The sequence below is a fragment of the Solanum verrucosum genome, unplaced genomic scaffold, assembly GCF_900185275.1.
Source record: "Solanum verrucosum unplaced genomic scaffold, falcon-dt-bn FXZP01000093.1, whole genome shotgun sequence".
In the NCBI taxonomy this organism is placed as follows: domain Eukaryota; kingdom Viridiplantae; phylum Streptophyta; class Magnoliopsida; order Solanales; family Solanaceae; genus Solanum; species Solanum verrucosum.
The window spans coordinates 479762-505775 of NW_026020065.1; the positions used below are offsets into that span (position 1 = coordinate 479762).

Sequence of the window (26014 nt, forward strand, 5' to 3'; positions counted from 1 at the left end):
CTTGTTACCCTTATTCCCATGTTTTAATTGCAAAATTTTGCACAAACTGTCCACATTTTGCAGTCTCTCAGAATGAGATATTTCTGCATTGTTATGTCATTCTCATATGGTCCTTTTATTTAATGTCTTTTTGGAACTATGTTATACCAAATAAAAATCAACTATGATTTTTTTATCAATCAAAAAATTTCGATGGCTATTTTTTCTAGATAGTTTGATTGAATTGGTAAGAAAAGAAAAATATTTTTAAATTTTTATATGAAAAAATTAGGAAGTTTTCAACCATTTAAGTGAAAATTGTTTTTTTTTCATGCATTTTCTCAGTGAGCTGGTTCGAGAAAAATCATATTTTATAGAATAATTTTTTTATTAATTTATGATGAATAAAAATTTTGTTTTTAGTAGTGTATGATCTATTGTGTATTCCCTTTTTGTTGTTACTTCTATGGAGAAAATTTTAATTGGTGTAGAGGGCGTATAACATATTAATATAATGGTTAAATTTGATTGTTGCAATAGTGTGCTTCGAATTTATTGTGTAACAATTGAAGTATAATGTTTTAATTAGAATTAAAACCTTTGTTGCAAGATTAAATAAGTGATCTTGAATCATGAATTTGAAAGGTGAGTTTAAATCAAGAGAATGTCATTATTTCAAATTATTTCGATCGTCTATAACGTGAAATAATTTACCACTTTCGAGCAGACAAAAATAAAAACAAACATGACAAATAAAATAACTCAATTATAATTCGGTATAAGAATATAATTAACTCAACAAAGGACACAATTACTCAAACACAAGCACATGTTCAAAAAATTTAGATTTGAGCACTACCAAGCTAAATTTCATACACGTATATCTGAAAAACACAAAAATATTTGAATGGTTGCATAAGTCAAACTTTAAATAAAGTATGTACCTTTGTATGGAGATTTTTACAACTTCAATGTACTATATTTTGAAGTTAATTTTTAAGTGATTAACATACAGAAAAGAATTTATAAACTTTGACTATGACTTAAATATGAGTTCCAAAATTGGCTATTTGTGCACTTTCTTAAGAAAATTGTTTCAAGTATTCAAAAAGGACAAATTACTTAAGTACACAATATTACTTTATCTATTCTCAATATTTTCCTACTCTTTTATTAAAATATAAAAATTCCTTATTTTCCCCCAATTCAACTTAATCGGATACTTTATTTTTTGGAAGCCAAATTGACCTTTCCTATTCCCTAATTTTCGCCCTCAATCTCTCCTCAGATTTTCCCACAACACACGATTCCATCTCCAAATTTTCTCCCCCATTATTCTCAACAGATTCATTATTCCAATTTTGAATTTCAAACTAATTCTCTCTCCATTCAATCAATTTCAGAGTTTGAAATAGGTAGTCTCTTCATCTTCAACTTTTTTTTTTTTCATTTTTTAAATATTTTTTTATACTTTATGGATCATCCGTCTTTTAGTATTGGGATTATCCAAATAGTCACAACCAACACTAATCGAATCTTTGATTATGAAAATCCTATAACAATGGTTAAGCAAAGTTCTAAGAAGTCAAAAGCTAAAAAGGAGGCACATGCAAAAACACCCAAGAAAAGTGGTAGAAGGGTTGCCTCGGCCATATCCAGATCTGCAATACCAACAGTATGTATTTTTTTTTCATGTAATTTTATGTATTCACATGTTACTATTGGATCCACAACATTCGTTTGAGGTGGAATTTGTTCAAGATATTATGCAACAAGAAAGCGACAATCTGTAACTATTGAATCATTTTTTCTTTACTTACACATTTGATTTTTTTTTATAATGTATCTTCTTCTTTTTTATAGTGACTGCGGTATTTTTTTGTTGTTTTTGTTGAATTTCTGAGTAGTGAAATCAACACCCATCTAATGATTTTCAAAGTGACTATCTTCACACAAGATATGCAACATTGTTATGAAAGTATGGTCTCAACAAGGCCAAGAAGGAATATGTTAGCGAGAATGATGATCCACAAGGCCGAAGAGTGACTACACTCCACCAACAGAAGATGATCTTGTTAATGTAGAATAGATTTTTATATATCGATTCACCGACAATTGTTGATGATCTATTGTTTTAAGATACACTACGTGTTTTTATACAATTATCAAGTATATGATACAAAATTGTTTTCACAAATAACAATTTTTTATTCTTCACACAACATGATACAAATTATATCTTATAAGATTGGTACAAATCACAACAGATGATATTAAATCATTATCATTTACATAATATTATGTATATCATACTTAGGTGCTTTAAACATCTCAAATTGATACGCTTTTATTATTTCATGCCAAAGTTACAAAGATATTAAGTTTCAAAAACACGAAATTAATACCAAAATTATTCTAACTCTTTTTAAGCTGGTATTAAATTTCCAGAAAATTATTATGTACATGAAACACAATTGCGTCCACAAATATCAAAATTGTATGTATATGATATATAATATTGGTAAAAAATACAACATCCGATACTTTATTATTAGTAGATACAAAATTTAGAAGAAGATATTATGTATATGATATATCATTGCTTCAAATGATACCTTTTTTACATGTTGTCTCTTTTAACTTTGGCACACATCGTTACAAAGATATTAAGTAGCAAATACACAAAATTAGCTCTAAAATTACTCTAACTTTTTTTAAACTGATATCAAATTTTCAGAAAATTATTATGTACATGAAACACAATTGCATCCACAAATATTAAAATTGTATGTATATGATATATAATATTGGTAAAAAAAATACAACTTTCGATACTCTATTATTAGTAGATACAAATTTTAGAAGAAGATATTATGTATATGATATATAATTGATTCAATTGATACCTTTTTTATATGTTGTCTCTTTTAACTTTGGCACACATCACAACTATTGATACTATTATTCTATCTCATACAAAATTTACAAACAATTAAGTATCAGAAACACATCATTGTATACCAAACTAACTTTTTCATAAATTAACAATCAAAAAATGTAGCCAGAATTCAAAACATAACTTTTTTTCATGTATTGGTTCACAAAATAGTAACCTAAAAGTACTTAATTAAGTATCAAATTTGAGAATTATTAGACATGAAGCATAAAAGTACTTCTAAAAAGCAAGCATCGAGAATCTTTCCACCCTCAACACACACGATTGCACCTGTTGTTGCATCGAAGTTTTGTATCTCTTCATCACTTTTTTCCAACGTATCAATGCATAGAGGATACATACTGAATCTCACCTCATTTTTCTTAATTTCTATGTACAATTTCACCCCATATCATTCCGAATACACAATGGAGACGAATTACCTTCAACAACGTATCTGATCTCGATGTTTTTTTTCAATTCATCGATATCCAATTCAGTTGCAATTGTTGAAATAAGATTAACGAACGAAATATTTTCAGATACCACTATCCCATCACTTCTGTATCGGTCGTATCTAACATCACTTTTCCATAATCTAGAATATCTTAACAAGATCGAAATATTCATTACGAAACTTCACAAAATTGTGTTCCAAATTTTTTTGAATCAAACTTCTACTGGGTTTTCGAAGAACAGGGAGAAGGTTTCACAATTTGAAATTTGAAATTCACAAAATTGCGTTCCAAATTTTTTTTGAATTAAACTTCTACTGAATTTTCGAAGAACATTGAGAAAGTTTCACAATTTGAAATTTAAAATTTCTAATTCAGTTAGAGGTTTATGAAAGACTGATTGGTTGAAGGAAGAAATGTACGCGTTAATAGTGGGAGTCAATTTAATTTTTGTTTTTAATCCCTTATTTAACGCATTAAACTGATAAGAACAACTTATTAATTTAAGTATCCGCCTGCAATATTATGTATCCGAAAGACACTAAAAATAGGGATTTTTGATGATTTTTGATAATTTATGAAAGAGTAGGGATAGGAAGTAATTTCTTTCTTATATTATGTGATTTGCATAATTTTTACATTGAAAAATGTAGGCCCATTTAAGCATCTATATGGAGGCCCAGTTTTATTATTACTTTTTCTTTTTTGTGTTTCTTCTAAAATAACATGTAAACTAATTAGAGAAAATAAATGTTTCTGAACAATTTGATTTAAATTTGTTAAAAGTGAACACTTTTGATCTCTTTTAAATATTTAACAAACTCTATTAGTCAGATTTGAGGTGAACGGTGAAATTTTTACTTATCGGAAACTCATATTTGAAGATGTAATTTTAGTAGTTTATGACGTTGTATCGGACCTATATTCTAGAACTTGATGCATATTTTTAAGGTATAACTTCAATTATTTTATGTTCATAGTACAAATTTTTATGTTGGATTTTTAGAATTTAATCTGATAGAACTGTGGTTAATGTATTTTTTATTAGTATTTATTTTTGATAAATTTAAAGGATCAATATTACTTATATTTAAGGGTAAATGGTCTGATATACCCCTCAATTTTGTCATTTAGAGCTGATATACACTCCGTTATGAAAGTGGCTCATATATACCCTTACCATTATACAAATGACTCACATATACCCCTACCGTTACAAAAGGAGCTCACATATACCCTTTATCTAACGGAATAAAAAAATTAGTTTTAAGTTTATATTTTTGACTTTTTTAAAAAAAAAAATCATGTAGGGGCATATGATCCTTCTAGAAAAGCTCAAGATATATTTTAATCTTTTTCATACATAATTTCTTTTTTGACTTCTTTGATTATCATTATTTAAGTTTCTTATTCTTATTTTATTTTTTCTTTCATTCTTAGTGTAAAACAAAATTAACTAATTTTTGTGTGGCTATATTATAATTTAAAACTATTTTTTCCGGCTATATTGTAATTAATTTTTTGTATTTTTTAAAAAAAGTGGGGCATCTATAATAAATTTTACAAGAAAAATAGTGAAACATAAATAAATTTGACTATCAAAATAATAAATTGAAATTAGTCGTTGAAACAAAAAAAAAATTAAAAATACATGTGAGGAGGATCAAATATATATATATATATATATTAAAATAATCAAAAAATAAATTAAAAATAATTTTTTCACTTCCGTTGAAGGAAGGGGTATATATGAGTCACTTTCATAATTAGGGGTATATCAGCTCTAAATATCAAAGTTGAGGATATATCAGACCATTTTTCCCTATATTTAATGGACTAATATTATTGACCTACCTAAAAGAGTTGATTGGTCAATAATTTGTGTTCCAAAACTTCAAATAAGAACTCATTTTGAATTAAATATAAAGAGGATTATTTATTTTCTCTATCTTACCCTACGAAATTAGGTTGATGTCATATTCACACTTTCTTTTTAATTGTAAAATTTGGCAAATAGGCATCGACATTAATTTTTCGTGTTTTTAGTCAAACGTGTTGCATGTGTTTGCCACGAGTGAATGATATAGATTTAGCAATTTTTTTTATAATCATAATGTTCCGGACAATTTACACAAGTCTCAATTAATTTAATAAGATATTGTTATCTTTTATTAGTAATAAGTATCGGATAATTATGTTTGCTAAATTATTACAGATGAAAAAATTTACCTAATTATGCTTGAAGAATTTGTCCAATACATCATGTTATTCGATGGAACACTTTCTACCCTTTGCAATTCTGTAACAAACTTGATGGATAAGTCCAATCGATTCGCATCATTATGCTCAATAAAATAAATGAGCAAGTATTATTGAAATGAAATTAATTATGTGATTAGAAAGTTCTTCAATCATTTTTCGAACTTATTTTCTTATAAAGAATATTCGAATCTTTTAACCAATCAAACACAGAAAAATTAAAAGATATTTTCTTAGATTGCTTAAAGAAATTAAATAAAATTTCTATTAATGGAATTGATTTCCTTGTTTAATTTCTAATCATGCCAAATTTTAATTTCCAAAAATTGCACCAGATTCAATGATTTTGGGTCATAAACATAACATTGAAAATTAAAAAGTAATTGATACTAACGAATTTATTTTCTTATAAAACTTTTAAATAAGACTTAGTACTTGAACAATTGGTTGAATTTCAAAACATAATTGTTATTTTTAGGTTTGAATTGATGATGGAGTGATTGTTGTTTAGACTTATGAAATTGTGAGTCCTATTTAATTGTTAGTTGACAAACTCGATTTATTACTGTATTTAAAGAAGTGTGTTTGAATGGTGAATTTTGATTTTGCGGAAATTTTGGAGTGATTGTTGTTTAACTTAACTATAGTTAACTAATATGTTTAATATAAACCTAATACAAATAAATTTTTAATTTATTTCAATAGAATGCAATAGTACATTATGATATTTTTATAATCAAAACTTTCCAAAAAAACACATAATTTACTTGGTGGGTTATGCACATGCATGGAACATGAAGAAAACAAAAAACAAGTGGAGACTAAAACCAAAGTTGATAAATGCAATAGTACACATGGGGACACCTTATCATTTTTATTTTTATTTTTATTTTGGAATAATTAATAAAGATTGAGAATGTTTTTAATTAAAAAACACATGCACCCAATGCCTTCACTATGTCTTTTGTGCATTACATATGTGATTTAAAAAATAAATAAAAAAATATTAGAGATTATAATACTTTGCATGGGGAATATGCAAATTATGAAAAATTAGTGGTCATGTGTTTGTTACTTTTGACAAAAAAATATTATTTTTTTCTGAAAAGTTTTGGACTTTTGGTACAATGAGTGAAAACTTAAAAATTCTATAAAATTCAAGTTTGAGTATAAAATACTTGGACAATCTAATTATAAAGAAGTAATTATTTGAAATAACCATTAAATTTTATTTCAAAAATTCTAGAATCAAAATTTATGGCTCAACGATATATAATTCAAATTAATCGAATCAGTAAACTACAAAAATCAAATGATTAAAAAAATAACTTTGTTACAAGATGAGGAAACAAAAGGCACATGACAATCAATCTAGTGACTGTTTTGAAACTTCTAGATTTAAACATATTATTGAATTGTGACAACTTTTTTACTATTAATTAAACACAAATATTAATTAGATTATTTTAGAAGACTGCTTTTTTAGTGTTCATCGACCAGATTTATATATAAAAAATTTTTAATGGTCGGTCAAATGGAATCTAAAATAAAAGTGAAACAAAAAGGAAGTAATTTAATTAGAATAACGTTTAAGGAAATAATATAAAAATATGAGTTGGTATTTGGTAATGACTCAGCTCTTTGTCTTTTAATGTATGGTTTGGGACTTGGGTATATATAAATTCTCCGTATATAATTTATGTAAATCTCATTATTTTAGATTTACATCCTTCTTTCACAATATATAAATTATATTACACGAGGTAAAATAAGTTTTTATTAAAATACTTTTTACTTTCAGAAATAACTCGATATTTTACTTGTTAATTTACAGTTTGTAATGAGGTTTGAGAATATTCTAGATGAATACTTTTTTTGAATCATTGTAAATAAATATTTCTTCTTTGTTCTTCCTTTTATCTTCAATGGATTTAAAGTAGTGGGAGAAAGAGTAAACAATTTTTTTTTTAAAAAAAAAGCAACAATGCAAAAAAGTGTTTAAATAATTCCAAAATGTTCATAGGTCAATAATGTGTTTTTTTTTTTTTAATTTCGCATTCGATATCAAATATTTACATGGAAACTTGATTAAAGTCAAATGTGCGCCGTCAATAATGTGTTAGAGCTTTCTGCATTAATAAATTTCTTTTCTAGATAACATTTTCTGACTTTTTTCCTATCAGGAGGCATGTGGTCCTGTGTGGTCTTTTCAATAATTTCATGTTCAATGAAATTGAGAAATAGACAAAAGAAATTAATTTGTTTTTTTACTGCATAAATAAGTTTGTAAATTCTAAAGAGTCGTACATAAAACATTTTCATAATTTTATTCTATAATCATATAATTCATAAATAGTAATCGTTAGCAAGAATTTATTTGTTTTTATAAATTCGATATCGATAAATTTGTAAATCGTAAAATTTATTTGTGCCGATCAAACCTTCTAGAATTGTTTCTTTCCAAGAACCAAAAGGATTTGTGCAAAATAACAAATGTAAAAAAGAAGTGAAGAACAAAAGTTCTAGATATGTAGTGGTTTCTGAAATTTTATTTTTGTATCTCCTAACCAAATCTGCTTACATTAGAATTACTCGTTAATGATTGATCAAATTGGATAAATTCATCTTCGAAAATAAAAGGTTTTGGTGATGGAGGGACATGGAAGATCTAAAAGTTTGTTTACTTGTTCACGTGAAATCAGTACTTTTTGTTTGAATCTTTGTGTTAAAAGAAAATCTACTAATTAGTTATAAACATTTTAATATGAACCCAATTATTATTGTAGTACTACTGTCGTCATTCTAGGTTAGTACGTAATTGAGTATTGTCTAGTCTCCCTTATTACTATTACTCACATACAAATTTTATTCTATTACATATTGTTTCCTTTACTTCCACTAATGTATTATGTGATATTGCTATATATTATTTTCTTCTCCATTATGTCCAGCATAACTGCTTCACTATTGCATTTTCCTTTTCATACTTAATTTTATTATGATTACTTGAGTCGATGGTCTATAAAAAACAACTTATAATCTACCTTCACAACGTATAAGTAAAACTGCGTACATACCACCTCTTCTTAGACCCAACTTATAGGGATTACATTGGATAAGTAATTGTTGTTGTAACTAACGTTATTGTAAAAACCAATAAATTTTAAAATTTAAATCTCTATTTCTAAAAAAGAATTATATCAACCACTTGACGTTATTTTCTTACTCGTTAGTACTATTTTTTAATAATTGCAACTAACATACTTATGACTAATAAAATATAAATGGCTTTTCTCACTTGTTTGAAGCCATATAAGTTTTTCTTCAATCTATATCGGTGTAAGTTCTTGGTCAAAGATTGCATATTCTTGATATATGCTTTATAATTAAGAAAAAAAAGGAAATTAGTTAAGATAAATTTCCACAATTAATTATACAAAAGTTAGGTTGATTAGGAAATGGATGACACAGCAAAAAAAATATAAAAAAATGCAACAACTATGATATGTTCAAAATTCAAATATTTAGTCAATAATAGTTACTTAGAATTTAATTGGATTAAATGAAATAATTGAAGATAATTGAAGTAACACAGGTTCTTTTATGACTTTAGAAGTGTCTTTTTTTTTGTAATTACAATTAGTTAAATTACCATGAGAATACTAATTCTATTATCTTTCTTGTTAAAATATATAAGTTCAATATAATTCGACCTTTTTGTATCAACCATTTTCTATAAATTCCATTAACAATCAAATTCTTTTTTTTGGAATCAATTTTGTTTATCATTCTATTTCATATTTTTTTAATAATGATATTTTATTATAATAGTCAAATAATATTCAAATAAACGTTATCGTTATAAGGTCTTGTCTATATTAAAAAATTTCCATGGGGCAAAATGTGCAGCCCTAAAAATGTGAATTGTGTGGCAACTTCTAAATAGTACCCTTTTGTCAAACTGAACCAAACATCTTATAAACACACATGAAAAAAATAAATTAACAAAAAGTTTTAGTCAAGATGACCAAAATTTAGCCACTAGAAAAATGGGTCCAAATTCTAACTGTCCCAACTCTAATGGGTAGAGTAGAAGAATATGAAAGTTTACTAGGTATCTGTCATTTTCTATCGATATAAATATTAAGTAACTTTATTCATTCGACATTCAGATAGTGGCACAGCTAAAATATCATTATGAATTTGACCGAATTTTATAATTTAGTTTAAATTCTATATTTATCTTAAAAATTCATTGAGCGTATTTTAAAAACTTAATAACTTAATAAACTAAGATCTTTCCTTTAGTTAGGAGGATTGATCAAAAGGTAACATATATAATCCGAAAAATCATTTTTATCCTATATTGTGAAATATAATTTTTCGACGAACGTGATTCAATTAAATCCCTCTTTACCTAGCTTTCCCTCTAAGCTTAAGCAGATGAAATAAAAATTGCAAAAAAAATTATGCGATATTCATTATCTATATTGAAGTTGAACTAAATATAAATTCATCCAGAAAAATTCATATTAAAAATAAAGTGATCCCCAACAGAGCGATTACATATTTAGAACCCAAAATTATTTTATTTCCACTATTCAATTATTAAATACTCCCCTACTAGCTATATATGGATTTCTTTCCCTATAAATACCCAAACAAAGCCTCAATCTTTTACACACAAAAAACTCACCTTCAATATCTTCCATCTTTTTATTCCACTATTTACTCAAAATAGAAAAAAACATTTCTTCCATTTCTTCAAGAAATTAAAAATGGAGGATTTCCCAATTATCAACTTGGAAAAACTCAATGGTGCTGAGAGAGCTGCCACCATGGAAACGATTAATGATGCTTGTGAAAATTGGGGCTTCTTTGAGGTATAGTATTTACAGATAAAAGTATTCGGTTATTAAAAAAACATCAATATTAATATACTTTTAATGTTGAATTACGATCCACTAGAATAAATATCGTCTTTATAATATTCATATTGGTCTTTATGTCTTTCCTCAAAAAGTGTGCCTTTATGGCCTTGGGGAATAGAGCTAGAGTGTCGTCCTTTGGTTCAAATTTTATATTTATCTTAAAAATATCTTGAATATGTACATATTATTAATTTAAAACCTAGTATAATTTCAAATTCTGACTTGACCCTACTAGTCTTATCCCATAAAAATGTATTAAGACTTTTTTTTTTATGTAATTTTGAAAATGATGTATAAATATTTTTTTTAATTGTATAGTTGGTGAACCATGGAATCCCACATGAAGTGATGGACACTGTGGAGAAATTAACAAAGGGACATTACAAGAAGTGTATGGAACAAAGATTTAAAGAATTGGTGGCTAAGAAAGGACTTGAAGGTGTTGAAGTTGAGGTTACTGATATGGATTGGGAAAGTACTTTTTTCTTGAGGCATCTCCCTTCTTCTAATATCTCTGAAGTCCCTGATCTTGATGATATATATAGGTAAACTTCTGAATTTCATGTTACGTGATTTTTTTTTCATCTGTCTAAGTTTCGATCGATGGTGGAGCTCCATATAAGAAAGGGGGACTCAATTGAATGACCTTCAAACTTTTGTGTATGTATTATAAAATCTTGAATCTCCTTATATAACATAAAGAGAAATATATGTTTAAATCTCGAGTTAATATTTTTGAATATTTTTCTGAACCCTTTTATCAAAATTTATGTCGATGTCATCGTCTATTTTAGTGAAAGATATTTAACAAATTTTATAAACTAATTGAGATACGCATAAACTAACTCTACTATTATAAAAGTATCATGATATATAAGTGATAAGTGTCCAAATTTTGCCAGCGTTGATTGACCAAGATCCCAAATTAAGAATTATTTTAGTAGGACAACAATGATTTTTTTAACTATAAGTCTATATATATACATAAATAAGTTCCACCTTCTACCCCTTATTTTATTCTATTTAATTTGTCTTCATTTGGTGTGTGTGGTTGGGGGTTCCACATGTACTTTGGATTGAGACTTGACCACTAATAGAGCTATCATAATTAACCTCCTCAACTAAGAACTAGTAAGATCACTTCAAGAAAATAAGAATTAGAATTAAAAATTCATCGTTAATCCTATTTAGCGATAAATTGTCAAAAGATCTTATCAACAACGGTCCATTGAGACAAAATGATAAAAATCATAGCTAATTCCTCTTTTTTGTATAATGCATAGTTACTTCGTTCAGAAATAAATGAATAATTAATCTATATTGTACAGAGACAGAGCTAGGGTGTCATAAGGTGTTCATTCGAAATCTTTTCATCGAAAAGTTACGATTGTGGATTTTAAATCCCCATAGTGAAATTTTGACTCTGTCGTTGATATTGTCTATATGATGTAGGGAAGTTATGAGGGATTTTGCTAAAAGATTAGAGAAGTTAGCTGAGGAACTCTTGGATTTGCTTTGTGAAAATCTTGGATTAGAAAAAAGTTACTTGAAAAATACATTTTATGGCTCAAAAGGTCCAAATTTTGGGACTAAAGTAAGTAACTATCCACCATGCCCAAAACCTGATTTAATAAAGGGGTTGCGCGCGCACACGGACGCTGGTGGCATAATACTTCTCTTCCAAGATGACAAGGTGAGTGGCCTACAACTCCTCAAAGACGGTCGATGGATCGATGTCCCTCCCATGCGCCACTCCATCGTGGTTAACCTAGGTGACCAACTCGAGGTAAAAAATTTCATACTTATGTAAAAAATCCTAAAATATCTTGTTTGACGTCTACTTTATCTGAAGTTTAACTTCTATATGTTGTTATTGAACTTCAAAAAAGTAGGTTTTGACTTGAATAACTTTTGTAAAGTTGATAGTTACTTATTGTGTTGACTACAAATTAAAACATGTTCACATCTTCAGACCTTGAGCATCATGACTTACTTTTAGTATGATTAACTATGAACAACTTTTGTTGCTAAACAACAAAATTTTGTTGTTAATTAAACCTCTTTAACAATGGTTTAGTAAACTTGCCATTATAGAATGGTCCATAATAAGTCGTACTAGCTACTGTCTACTAGGCAACTTGCTATAACATGTTAAATTACACTAATAGTATAAACTATTTATACTATCGATGTAGCTAAGTTAAATCCTTTAAACAGGTAATCACGAATGGGAAGTACAAGAGTGTGATGCACAGAGTGATCGCACAAAAAGACGGGACTCGGATGTCATTAGCATCCTTCTACAATCCAGGAAATGATGCATTGATCTATCCTGCACCAGCTCTTGTTGATAAAGAGACAGAGGAACATAACAAACAAGTTTACCCTAAATTTGTGTTTGATGATTACATGAAGTTATATGCTAATCTCAAATTTCAAGCCAAAGAGCCAAGATTTGAAGCCATGAAAGCTAAGGAAAGTGATCCAATTGAAATTGCTTAGATTAAAAAAAAATTAAAAATGGAAGAAAATTATTTGTTATTGAAATACATTATTTGTTTTTTTTAGTATAGTGGAATTTATATATTTTTATTACAAAGAGTGTGTCCCTACTACATGTGTGGTAAAGAGGACTAAAGTTTTCTCCACATATTTTAATACCCAAAATGAGATGTGTTTCTGTTTTTCTCATTAGTTTTTCTTTTTATTTTGTTTTCCTACTTTATAATATGCTTGAAATTTTCTATACAATGTAATTTTTTAGCTGACACCCGTTGGACAAAGGTGGCTCCGCCACTAGTGTAACAAGAGAGTATATGTCAAGAATCTACAAATAGGACCAATGATGGATCATTATGTTATTTTCTCTGTTTCAATTTAAGTAAATACTTATTTGTTTCAGCATGAAATGTAAGGAAAACTGAAGACTTTTGAAAATTGTGATCATAAACATGTCATAACATTCACATGATTATAAGTTTTTTTAAACTTTTAGGGTGTGTTTGGTATGAAGGAAAATATTTTCCATGGAAAATGTTTTCTTGGAAAACAAGTTGATTTTTGACTTATTTTCTCATGTTTGGTTGGTGAGTAGAAAATATTTTCTGAAAAAGATTTTTAGTGTTTGATTTATGAATGAAAAATGTTTTTGAAAAATTTCTTTTATTTTTACTAGAGTAGAAAATAATTGTTGAAATTGAAAATATTTTTTAAAAACAAACTTATTGTTTTTGGGGGGGTGGGGGGGTCGAGGGTAGGGGAGAAAAATTGAAATTTTGAAGTTAAAAATATTTTTTAAAAACAAACTTAAAATTTTTTTTGGGGGGTGGGGGGTTTGGTAGGGGGTGGGGGGTCGAGGGTAGGGGTGAAAATTGAAATTTTAAAGTTAAAAATATTTTTTTAAAACAAACTTAAAATTTTTTTTTTGGGGGGGTGGGGGGGTGTTGGTAGGGGTTGGGTGGGTGGGGGGTCGAGGGTAGGGGTGAAAAAAAGAAATTTTGAAGTCGAAAATATTTTTTAAAAACAAACTTACATTTTTTTTTGGGTAGTGGGGGGGCTGGTAGGGGTGGGGGGGGGTGGGGGGGTGGGGGGCTGGGTAGGGGGGTCGAGGGTAAGGGTGAAAAAATTAAATAATATTTTTTTAAAACAAACTTAATTTTTTTTCTTTTTGAAGGGGGTGGGGGGCTGATAGGGGGCTGGGGGGGGAGGGTAGGAGGTGGGGGTGTAAAAAAATAAAAAATTGAAATTAGAAATATCTTTTAAAAACAATTTTTAATATTTTTTTGGGAGGGGTGGTGGTAGGGGTGGGGGTAGGGGTGAGGGTGGGGGTAAAAATATTGAATTTAAAAACAAACTTTAAATTATTTTTTTTGGGGGGTGGTTTGAGGGTAGGGATTAAATAAATTGATTTTTTCAACAATTTTTTTTTTTAATTAGAAGTTGGAAGAGAGTTTTGGAAAATATTTTCCTTAAGTTTTGAAGGAAAGTCATTTTCCTTAAATTTGAGGAAAATGAGTTGATTTGGAAAACATTTTCCAAAACATTTAACCCAACCAAACATGAAAAAATTGGAAAATGTTTTCCTTCATATCAAACACACCCTTAGTCTTAAACATGTTATAACATTAGGAATTATGGTTATAAGAGCTTATCATTATGGATAAACAATAAAGGGAAAATTAACAATTAAGTCATAATATCTAACATAATTAGCTAAAATAACAACACTTTAAAATACTTATTTAAAATGGCAGAATGACAATATTTTTATAAAATAATATGTATTCAGATTTTAGTATTTAAAATTAATTTTATTTATGGAAAGAGTCCTATATTGGACCAAATTATATATTAATAACCGTTTAAAGAAAAAAAATTAAACCAATACACATTAACCTTTTTTCAACTCCATTCACGTTTTTTTCCCACTTTTCACATTTCTTCCCCACCTTTCACGTTCCAAGTTTATCTTTCTTCAAGGTGCTAAATTGTTGTTCATCAAGAAATCTTCTTTATTGTTAAATGAAATCTATTGATTAATTCAAGCAAATTTCTCGATTGGCAAGGTAATTTCCATTATCCATTTTGATTTACTTTGATTTGATGTTTAAATCACCAATTTTATATATTACAGATTTTCAGTCGAATTTTTCAATTTTTATGTGATTTTGTTTAGTTATTCATCAAATAGTTATGATTTTCAATTTTTTTTGTAATTTTCTTTTAATTTTTCAGATTTTGGAGAATCTAGAAATTCATATGTATGTTTATTTTGTTTGATATTTAATACATTCTAATTTTTGATAATTTCGAAATTCAAATTATCAAAAAAATTGTTTTCATATTTGAGATTTAGTAGATTGTAGTAACTACATTAGCACACATACATCATATATTGTTTGATTTTTTTATACATTCATAGTTAATAATTTTGAATTTTGCTTATAGGGTTACTAATGCACAAGTGAATACGGATTCAGATTCGGTTTTGATGAAAGATAATCGGAAAAAAGAACATAGTAGATGAAGAAGAAGAAGAAAGACAAAGTCATATAAGAAGGTTACAAAATTGTATTCATACCACAATTGTATTCATATTAATTTTTGTTTGTCAATTGTTTTTCTTTTACTCATCATTTGTATTTTTATTTTAAAATATTGTATTTCTTTTTTAGTTTGTAGTAATTTAAATAGGTATATAATGTATTCGTCACAATTCTAATATATGATTGAATACATAATTTATAGAATTGTGACAAATACATTATAAGAAGGGAAATGGAAACTTATTGGTATTCGTTTTTTCGTTTGAAATACAAAATCATATTGAAATACAACCTGATATTTGAAATACAAACTAAGTAAGACATATTTTGTATTTTATTTGGCTAAAGCATTATCATTTTATGAATACATAATATATAAAATTGTGCGACGAATACATCACAAGAAGGGGAATACAAAATTATTGGTATTCATTCTGCGTTTGATATACAAAATGATATTGAAATACAACCTGATATTTCAAATAAAAACTAAGCTAGAAAATACTTTCTGCAAATTTAAAGTGAAATAATAATATAACAAAATTGGATATTGAAATATAAATACAATTTATTTTGAATAAACTTATTCTATGTATTATATATGTATTCATCGCAACTGTATTTTTCAATATCATTTCGATCTACAACTAATTTGTATTTATATTTTGGTATATACTACACAATTGCCTTTATTTTTGTACTTGAACTAGAATGTCAAAGAGTTGTATTCATCATAAATCAATACCAACATTTTTTGTATTTTAAATTAGTTATACATATCATTAGGTATTCGAATACATTTCGGATGAACACATATTCAAAGAAGTTCAAATATTTAAATATCCAAAACAGAGGGCATTAGAAATTTTCCAACACTTCCACTCATATAAGATATAAAATACAAACTACTGTTTTAAAAAAAAAATTGAAATTCTTAAGAACAAAGAAAAAAACACTAGAAAGAAAAATGGCAACATATGCTCTTTCAAAAACGTAACTGATGTTAAATTTTAAATTTTTTTTACCTTTTTTGAAATTTTTTGTTCCATGATTTCTCTATTTAGTTATTAATTATTTGTATTCTTTCAAATTAATCAAAATAAAATAAATACATAACTCAATCCTTAACAAATTAAGATATTGACATTTTAAATAAATAGTGAAATTATTGCTAAGGAGTCCATTGAAAGCTAAAATATTGTTGTTTTGAAAATTTTCCCTAAAATAAAATAAAGTTAGATTTAAGGTGAGCCTCTATTTGGGCTGTAATTTGAAGCCCAGAACTAGATGGTTCAGACTTCAGATCAATCAAATGGGCCTAGTAAATTTTCTAGAAAACGTACAAGGCCCATTAAAACTTTTTCATTGATATCTCAATTAATTTGAATTTGCACGGCATAAGATTCATTAAAGGATAACTTTTACATATAACAAACATAAAAATCATATTTGTATGTTATAGCTATAATTTGCATAATTGCGCTCCATAGCAAATTTTATGCTTGCTATGGAGCTTTTGATTCGTATAATTCGCTAGATACATCCAATTTTATACAAATTGTTCAGTTTTGTATAAATTCATTTATACATTGTAATTTATATAATAAGATCTGTATTTGAATAATTATAAGTATATGGGACGAAAATATATGTATTTGTATTTGTATATACACTTTTCTCTCGCTTTATACAAACACAAACGCATTTTATACCGAAATGTATAAAATGACTAATTGTATACCGAAAATGGCTAATTATATACCTAATCATATGACAAAAAATGGGATGTTTGCTGCGAATTACAAATAAAATAACTATGGCTATAACATTTAATTTGAATTAATAATTTGCTATTTCATACAATTTTCCCTTCATTAAAAGGATAACGCTCCCTAACGAATTTTTTTCCATACTCAAATCTTTGATTAAAGGTGGAGAAATCTAATCTATCTCGAATAGATATGGAGAAGTATATTTTGGCAGATTGCTAGACCTTTTATCTATTTAAATTATTATTATTATTATTATTATTATTTTCGGACTTCATTTTTACACAATGTTTGGCTCCCTTTGGGACCATTTTAACCTATTTTAAAAATATATTTTCTTAGTACTTGATGACAAAATTTGAACTTATTATCAAGACGTTTGGATAATAATATTGTGATTTTGACAGTGAATGGATTGGCCTACCACTAAAAGTTTGAAAACGGGCCCCCTTTACACGACTTTCACATTTTGTATCTAGAAATAGAGGTAGGTGCGGGGCGAGACGGAATGGGACTGGACAAAACTTATGCGGGACAGGGCGAGGCAAGCTCTTATGTAGAATGAGTGGGAGTGTGGACGAGTTAAAACCTTTTGAAATATCAAAATGACACAAGGCGAGTTAAAAATGTTAGAAAAAATATTGCTATAACTTTATAATGTTTTGCAACATTTTAGTATCTTTTCACCTTTATTTGTATATGACTATTATTCCCTCGTCTCATATTAGTTGTCTTAAATTACTTATCAATTTTTAAAAATTAGATATAACTTATTACATTTTACCCTAATAATTAATTTATTTTGAATGTGTAAATAAGTTTGTAAAGTCTCATTTTTAATTTAAAAGTATATATATTACCATGAGACATGAAATAATAACAATGATGGAACGATTAATAATTTCGGAAATTTATGAATATTCCTAAGCAAAGAAATTGAAGTTTGAATGAGGATAATCAAATATCACAAAAATTAAAATTAGAATTCATCAAATAATTAAGGGACCAAAATTGCTATTAGCCCTTTTTAGTTGCATGAAACATTTTTGTATAAATTTTTTATTTCTCATTAATTTTATTGAACCAGTATATCTTGTCAATCAGATTTATTTTTAAGCCTTCTCAACTTATGCAAGTTAAACTAATAAGTTTATGTTGTTATCATTAATGTTTTTTTAGATAAAAGCTAAAATACAAATAAAAGAGCGGCTTTATAATTCGAGTTACGAATTTGATATAATCAAATAATTTTAGTCTAAATTATATATTTATCTCAAAAAATTTATTTGATCTTATCTGATAACTTTTATATATATAATGAATTTCATAAACTTTAAATATCAAATCCGCTTCGGTTGATATAAGTGTTTAGGCGGTAATCCTATTCAAACTAGATATTAAGTTTTATTTTATTTTTATGACGACATTTGGTGTAATCTGTCAAGGAAAGGACCCAGTAAACAAAATCTTTATTTAAAAAAAAATATAAATAAATCTTCTTTACGTTGAATTATGACATTGACTAATGATTTTTAGTAGCTCATTGTCCATATATCTTGAGTGTGAATAGACAAATGAATAATTAAATGAGGACAAATCCAAAGTCATTAAACTATTTTTTTTTTGGCATAATTTTATTTATAACAATACAATAAGATTAAACATTATACATATATAATAATACTTCAATATAACAATTACAAAAAATTTATTGAAAGATTTAACATTGTACTTAAAATAAATTTACTCCTCTATTTTAAAACCATAATTTTTTCCCTTTCTTTGATAACATAAATAAGTTTCCTTAAATTTCAAATAACTTTTTTATAAAACATCTTTTTTATTAACACTTTTTTTGTTTTCCCACCCCGAAGCCCGCATTAGTGCTCCGACTAAATTTGGATCACATACGGCAAGACCTATTCGGAGGTCACACTCCCAACAAAAAATTTTCTCTATATATTCAGAACTCGAACCCGACCTCTTATTAAGATAAAACAGTCTCACAATTACACCACGAGCCCATGTTTTTTTTTTTAATTAACACTTGAACCATTCCATCAAATGTCTTAAGAGGGGGTATTTTTCCTTGCATTTGAATCCTCCCTCTCCTATCATCCAACTTTCCTCTTCATATCCCCATTTTTTATCTTCTTTTTTCCCTCTTCTTTGCTAAGCCATTTCCCCCCATTTTACTATTTGCTTTTTCCCTTTTTTTATTTTGGTCTGGGGTCCCTCATGTTCCTGTTCAGCTGATCAAGAGGTTAATTTTATTGTTTCTATATTCTTTTTAAGGGTTGTGTGATATATCTATGTTAATCCACATTTTATTAGTTTTTTTCCCCAAAAAAATGACCTTTCTTTGAATTCTTGGATACCCATTTGTGAAAAAGCTCAGTTTTTTGCAATTTGATGTTAAAGAATTGGTCTTTCTTTGAATTCTTGGATACCCATATGTAAAAAGATTCAATTTTTATACTTTTATGTAAAAGTTGAGAGCTTGTTTTGTGTAAAATCCAAAAAATGTATGGAACCCATAGCAAGAGAGACATGGAGATTGAATATCAATCTCAAGTTCCAATTTTGAGGCCAAGTATACATGCCAGAAGGGCAAAGATTACTGTGAAATTTCAAGATCTGTATGGATTTACTGTTGAAGGGAATGTTGATGATGTTAATGTGTTGAATGAGGTTAGGGAGAAAGTTAGGGAACAAGGGAAAGTTTGGTGGTCATTAGAAGCTAGCAAAGGTGCTAATTGGTATTTGCAAACTCATGTTTCCTCAACCCTTAAAACATCCCTCAAATTCTCTGCTTTGGTGAATGCAATTACTCTCAAGAAGCTCATTAGGAAAGGAATTCCACCTGTTTTGAGGCCTAAGGTGTGGTTTTCACTATCAGGGGCTGCTAAGAAGAAATCGACCGCCCCGGATAGTTATTATGAGGATTTGACAAAGGCTGTACAGGATAAGGTCACACCTGCAACCAAGCAGATTGATCATGTGAGTTTCTTGGTTCAAATATTACGTTGTTCCCTTGTGAGAGATTTTGGTTTTGTTACTAAGCATGATGTCAGTTTTCTAATGGCTTGGTTAGAGTTTGCAGTATGCTGAGACTTGATGTTTATCTGAAAATTTTGGTTTTGTTACTCAGCATGTATTTGTGTGTGTGTGTGTGTGTGTGTGTTTTATGTTAGTTCTTGGAGTGAAAGGTCAAAAACACCTTAAAGTATCATGTTTTTTTTGAGTTTCATACGTGAATTATCAGGTATGCGAGTTTTCTACCTGAACTATCACTAACTATTTATCAAAAACACACCTTAATTATCAATTGCTCCTTTTTCCTACCTGAGCGATGACGATAATTTACGTAGGAAAAGAGAACAATTGATAGTTGAGGTGTGTTTTGATAAATAGTTTAGGTAGGAAACTCGAAAAATCGGGATACTTTAGGTGTGTTTTTGGCCATTAACTCTAGCTCTTTTATGCGTCCTGACAGATTTATTGTGTAACGATATTCACACCTGTAACAACAGCACTAGAGTTTCTTTTTCTCATTGTGGCTGGTTAACTGCATAAGATTTTGCACAGGGTTGTATATTTACAACAACATACCCAGTGTAGGGTTGTATTTATGCTGCCATAATATTTGAAGAGTGAAATTTACTTGGCATGCTCTTTTAGGGTCTTTATACTGATGCTTCCTTGTCTGTGAACTTAACTCCATGTAAATACTTTTAAGTTCTGGGAAGTTATGTTTTCTTTTTATTTTCTTTTAGTTAGAGCGAGATCCACATGTTGTGCACATATACAACGATTAAAGCTTAGTTAGCTAACGGACAGGGTTAGTTCATGTAACTTATCACCAAGCTTGTAGTAAATGCTGAAAAATTTGAGATATCTTACATTATGTTTTGGTATTGCCACCTTTGTTATTATCTCAATGTGTTTTTACTTGCAGGACCTTCCACGAACCTTTCCTGGTCACCCCTGGTTGGACACTGCTCAGGGTCATGCTGCCCTTAGGCGGGTCCTTGTTGCCTATTCTTTCCGTGATTCTGATGTTGGCTACTGCCAGGTAGATATGTGTTTTCTTAGTAGAGCAAAAGATATTCTTTTGATATTCTATCAGCTTTACATATTCTCCATGCTGCCATGCTTCACAGTGGAGGCCATACCGTCATTTTCATACACATCTGTATAGCTTCCCTTGGTTCTAAACTGTTAATCTTTCAGTACGCTTGAATAGGCCCAATTTACAGGAATATGTATGTAATATGATTTTAGACTATAAAGATCACCTACTTGAGTATTTCTACATTTGAGAAGTTACCTTCGGTTAGTTCTAGGCTTGTACAATTCAAGAATCATTTATAGTTGAGTTACATAATCCTCTCGGTTTAGAGTCAAAACTGACCACAAATCTGCTGAAGTACCTCTTGGTTTCTCTTGTTCAATGTGTGGTAGACAGTGATGCAATATTAGTCATAACTGACTAGTGCTCAAGGATGAATTTTAATGCTTAGTGTGAACACATCCTACCCTCCCCAGACCCTACTTGTGGGATTACAATGGGTATGTTGTTGTAGTGCTTGTTTAGCACAAGTTCTTTGTTAGAACCTCGTTGGTTTAAACTCACAATTTAATCTAGTAATTAGCATTTAATCCAATAAAGTATGCTCTTAATGAATATGACTACTTAAAAGAATATCATGTCAGAAAGTTCAGGTCCATCTACCCTTAACAGAATTCTACTCCATATTGGAGTTAAACGAAACCAACTAACCAAGTGAATACTAGAATTTATCATTAATATGAAGAGTAAAGATTTAAGGAAAGATGAACTTGGCTAGAGAATGTTGTCTTGGTCATTTCCTTCTTTCGTCTCTTTTTAGTGAAGCCTATCCTTAGTTGTCTGTCTTCTCAAATTTTAACTCTAAAACCTTCTTTGATATACCTATAAACACACTCTCATGGAGTTTTCAATCAATCAAGGAAATACTTCTCTTCTGGAAAGAGTATAAATCTGAAACTGCCTCTGGGCATTGCTCTGCTGAAAACCAGCACAACTCTGCTGACATGCTGCACCCATCCACGTCCAAATGCTGGCATAGCTGCAGTGAGCCACTGCCCGATTTGTACTATTTTGGCGGTGTATTTGCTTTGGAATCCAACATGGCTGCACTGGTTCACTACTAATTTTGGATGTACCCAAATTATGCTTTATTTCTTCAGTTGGGATCTAGATTTCAAAGCTACAATCCTGTCAAACTTCAAGGTCCAACTCCTCTTGGATTTGTGCATTTTCGATTTTGAAGTTGAATCGTAAGATGACCTCTTGATAGCATATTTTTATTCCAAATTGTGCTTTATTTGTTCGGTTGGGATCTTGAAGAGCTACAATCCCCTCAAACTTCAAGGTCCAACGCTTCTTGGATTATGCATTTTCTATTCTGAAGTTGAATCATACAATGACCTCTTGATAGCATTTTATTACATAAATCATCATTCTCCTTTTGTACAAAGATTAAGAAAAAAGAAATTGTTCAAGACTAGAAAAACTTTGTGAAACTGGTGAAGGAAAAAAAAACATGAAAGGATAATACTACTCCTGTCCCATTTTGTTTGACCTAGTTATTACGTAGACATTTTGCGTAAGAGTTAGATATTAGTATTGTTCTTTTCATTGTTAAATTAGATATAAGTAGTGCTTTTCACATAAAATATGAGATACAGAACAAATGCTCGACGGTATATGCAAAATAGGCCATGTCAAATCATTAACCAATTATATGAGTATGCTTCAATCACAAATCTGTTAGAGTCGGCTACGATAGAAGTGAAATCAGTTGATGAGCGATTAACACTTCCTTAAATTCATGTATCTTATCAATCAAGTGTGGTCGTATTAGTCTAAACTATTCATTCCAATTTCTTTTCTGCTTTTTGTCCATGTTGATGATAAAGGTGATGTTTAGTTTTGTAATTGATTTATTCAACATCTCAAGGAACAGATGTTCAAATAGTAATATATTTAGCATAGTTGCCTTAGGTTCTAAACCGAACTGCATGCAGCATCCAACTCCTAACAATTTTGAAACATTTTGCACATAAATTTGGCTTCAGTTGTGATTGACTTAGAGAAAGTGATATGGGAACCGACATCAACAAGTGGTCATTTTGCTTCACCAATACTCCCTCAGTCCCAATATAATGTCTTAGTTTGATTGGGCATGGAGTTTAAGAAATAAAGGAAGGCTTTTGAATCTTATGGTCTTTAATTAAATGTGTATAGTCCTTTAAATCTTGTGGTCTTAAACTTGTCATGTAGAATGTTGGAATTTGAAAACTTATTAAATATAGAAAGAGACACGCTTTTTGAGGCAGATTAAAAAGGGAAGTAAGAAGCTTCAATTGGGACGGAGGGGGTAGTTGATATGCCGATCTGGTCTAAATCAGTTGATTGTTTTGCAGGGTTTAAACTATGTTGCAGCATTATTATTGCTGGTGATGAAAACCGAAGAAGAGGCTTTCTGGATGATTGCTGTCCTTCTAGAGAATGTGTTAGTCACCGACTGTTATAATAAGAACTTATCTGGATGTCATGTTGAACAAAGAGTGTTCAAGGATCTATTAACCAAAAAATGTCCGAGGTACTTATAATCTCTTCCATAAGTTTGCTCTTGGCGTGAATGTAGATTCTTTACAAGTTCTGTTGTTTTCTGATACTGATGAGGAAACGTACAGGATAGCTGCTCATTTGGAGGCACTGGAGTTCGATGTTTCTCTTGTTTGCACCGAATGGTTTCTCTGCCTTTTCGCCAAAAGCTTGCCTTCTGAGGTCAACAAATTTAGTCTCTTTATCCTCTCTGTGTGGGTCTGAGTTGCTATGAAATAGAACATGCACTATATGTTCTCATATGAAAACACCAGTGTAATATTGTTTAATGATTCTTCCATTGGTTACTTCATTACAGACAACCTTGCGGGTCTGGGATGTCCTTTTCAATGAAGGTGCAAATCTTCTATTTCATGTGGCATTGGCAATTTTTAAGGTAGATTCTTCCTAATATAAGGACTTATGATAACTTCTTCCATTATTTTTCTTGCCTTTCGAGTTCTTCATTTGCTTAGAACTGAAATTCTAAATGCTAAGACTTATCCTACGATATGCCAATGACTAGATGAACGAAGAAGAGGTGCTGACGGTGCATCATGTTGGGGATGTAATTCATATAATCCAGAGATGCACACATCAACTTTTTGATCCTGATGACTTGTTGACGGTAATATGTTCTCGCTAGACTCCTGTTCTGTTTATTCTCATATCTTCATGTACCTATTTAACGATTAAGCCAGAAATGTAATGCCTTTTTCCAATAGAGTGTAGTGTTATAATTAGCGGAGCCAGAATTTGAAGTTTATGAGTTGTGAACTTGCCACCAAACCCATAGCTCATCTTAGATACTGGGTTCAGTGTTCACATTAAGTATTTATACACATTTAATGAATTTTTATAGATACAAATACAAGGTCTTAGCAAAAGGTACTCTGTTCTTCTTTAAATCTATTCTAATACAAATACAAGGTCTAAAATTGAATTTTCTGATACAAATACAAGGTCTAAGACCACTATTTTACACGAGTCGTTTTAACCCCGAAAATGAACCATATTCTTGACAAAAAAAAATTCAGGTTGCTTTTGATCAAATTGGTTTTATGACAACCACTACTATATCAAGACAGAGGAAAAAGCAGGAACCGGCGGTCATGGCAGAGCTTGACCAGAGACTAAGGCGGTTAAATTCCATAAACGCGAGTGACGAACAATAGTTTTGTGATGGAAACCTTATAATTGTAGTATATATATATACATGTTGTATCTCTATCAGGGCATGCTGCCCTTATAGGACATCACAGCCCTTATGCTCATAAAGCAATGAGCTAAACAACAGCTTGGAGAGTCCTCTTGTGTTTATTTATGTTTGTAGATCTTCAAAAGTGTAAATTTTGAACTGTTGTATACTAGTCCTATATTCTTTCCCCTTGTTAACTTATCCAGTTTTGCATACTTTCAAGAATGGAATTATGGTAGATTGTGCTACTGGTACAATGTCACTAAGTACTTAAATTTTGGCTCCTTGAGAAAGATCATATTCATAAAAAATAATATGAGAAGCATAAAGCACCATTTCTTTGAGAATGCACATGTAGACACCTCTGAGAGCAGTGTCCGCTCTCCCTTGTAGGGGAGTTGGACGGTCATTCTGCCCTTCGAGACTTTTTTAGTTCTTTTTTGGTATAAATATATAAACATATACTTAAATTTGGCCTTAGCTAGCAATTAAGCATTCTGACTTTTGAGAGTGCATATGTAGATTCCTCAACCTAGTCTCAATTGTCAAGTAAACACTTTAATTCATTCAACTATGTATCATGAATATGATGTGGCACATAAATTTTGGTGGTTTTTAGATGGTCTATTTGTAAGTTGAAGTGTTCAACTAACATAATGGAGATGAGTTGAAGTGTCTAAATGTGTATATTCAAAGTTGGAGTAGTTACTTGCTAGTTGAGGCAATATTACAGTTTTAATATGGCACAGCAAATACAGAACAGAGTGAACTTGACCCATTTTGCTGCC

At 29.3% G+C, this 26014-nt stretch overlaps 3 protein-coding genes across 6 annotated transcripts in view; 2 read left to right on the forward strand and 1 right to left on the reverse strand.

Moving 5' to 3' along the window:
- Positions 1-26014, reverse strand: part of LOC125823765 (small ubiquitin-related modifier 1-like) — a 498077-nt gene that overhangs the window by 56954 nt on the left and 415109 nt on the right. The window lies entirely within an intron of this gene.
- On the forward strand, positions 10314-13258 carry LOC125823740 (1-aminocyclopropane-1-carboxylate oxidase 2). Its single transcript, XM_049503120.1, has 4 exons — positions 10314-10511; positions 10878-11104; positions 12012-12345; positions 12777-13258. Exons 1-4 carry the CDS (start codon positions 10407-10409, stop codon positions 13059-13061), a joined length of 951 nt encoding a protein of 316 aa, XP_049359077.1. The 5' UTR covers positions 10314-10406; the 3' UTR covers positions 13062-13258.
- LOC125823736 (uncharacterized) lies at positions 19455-25474 on the forward strand. Its single transcript, XM_049503113.1, has 7 exons — positions 19455-20373; positions 21332-21448; positions 23845-24023; positions 24118-24211; positions 24348-24425; positions 24555-24656; positions 25066-25474. The coding sequence occupies exons 1-7, from the start codon at positions 19897-19899 to the stop codon at positions 25201-25203; spliced, it is 1185 nt and encodes a 394-aa protein (XP_049359070.1). The 5' UTR covers positions 19455-19896; the 3' UTR covers positions 25204-25474.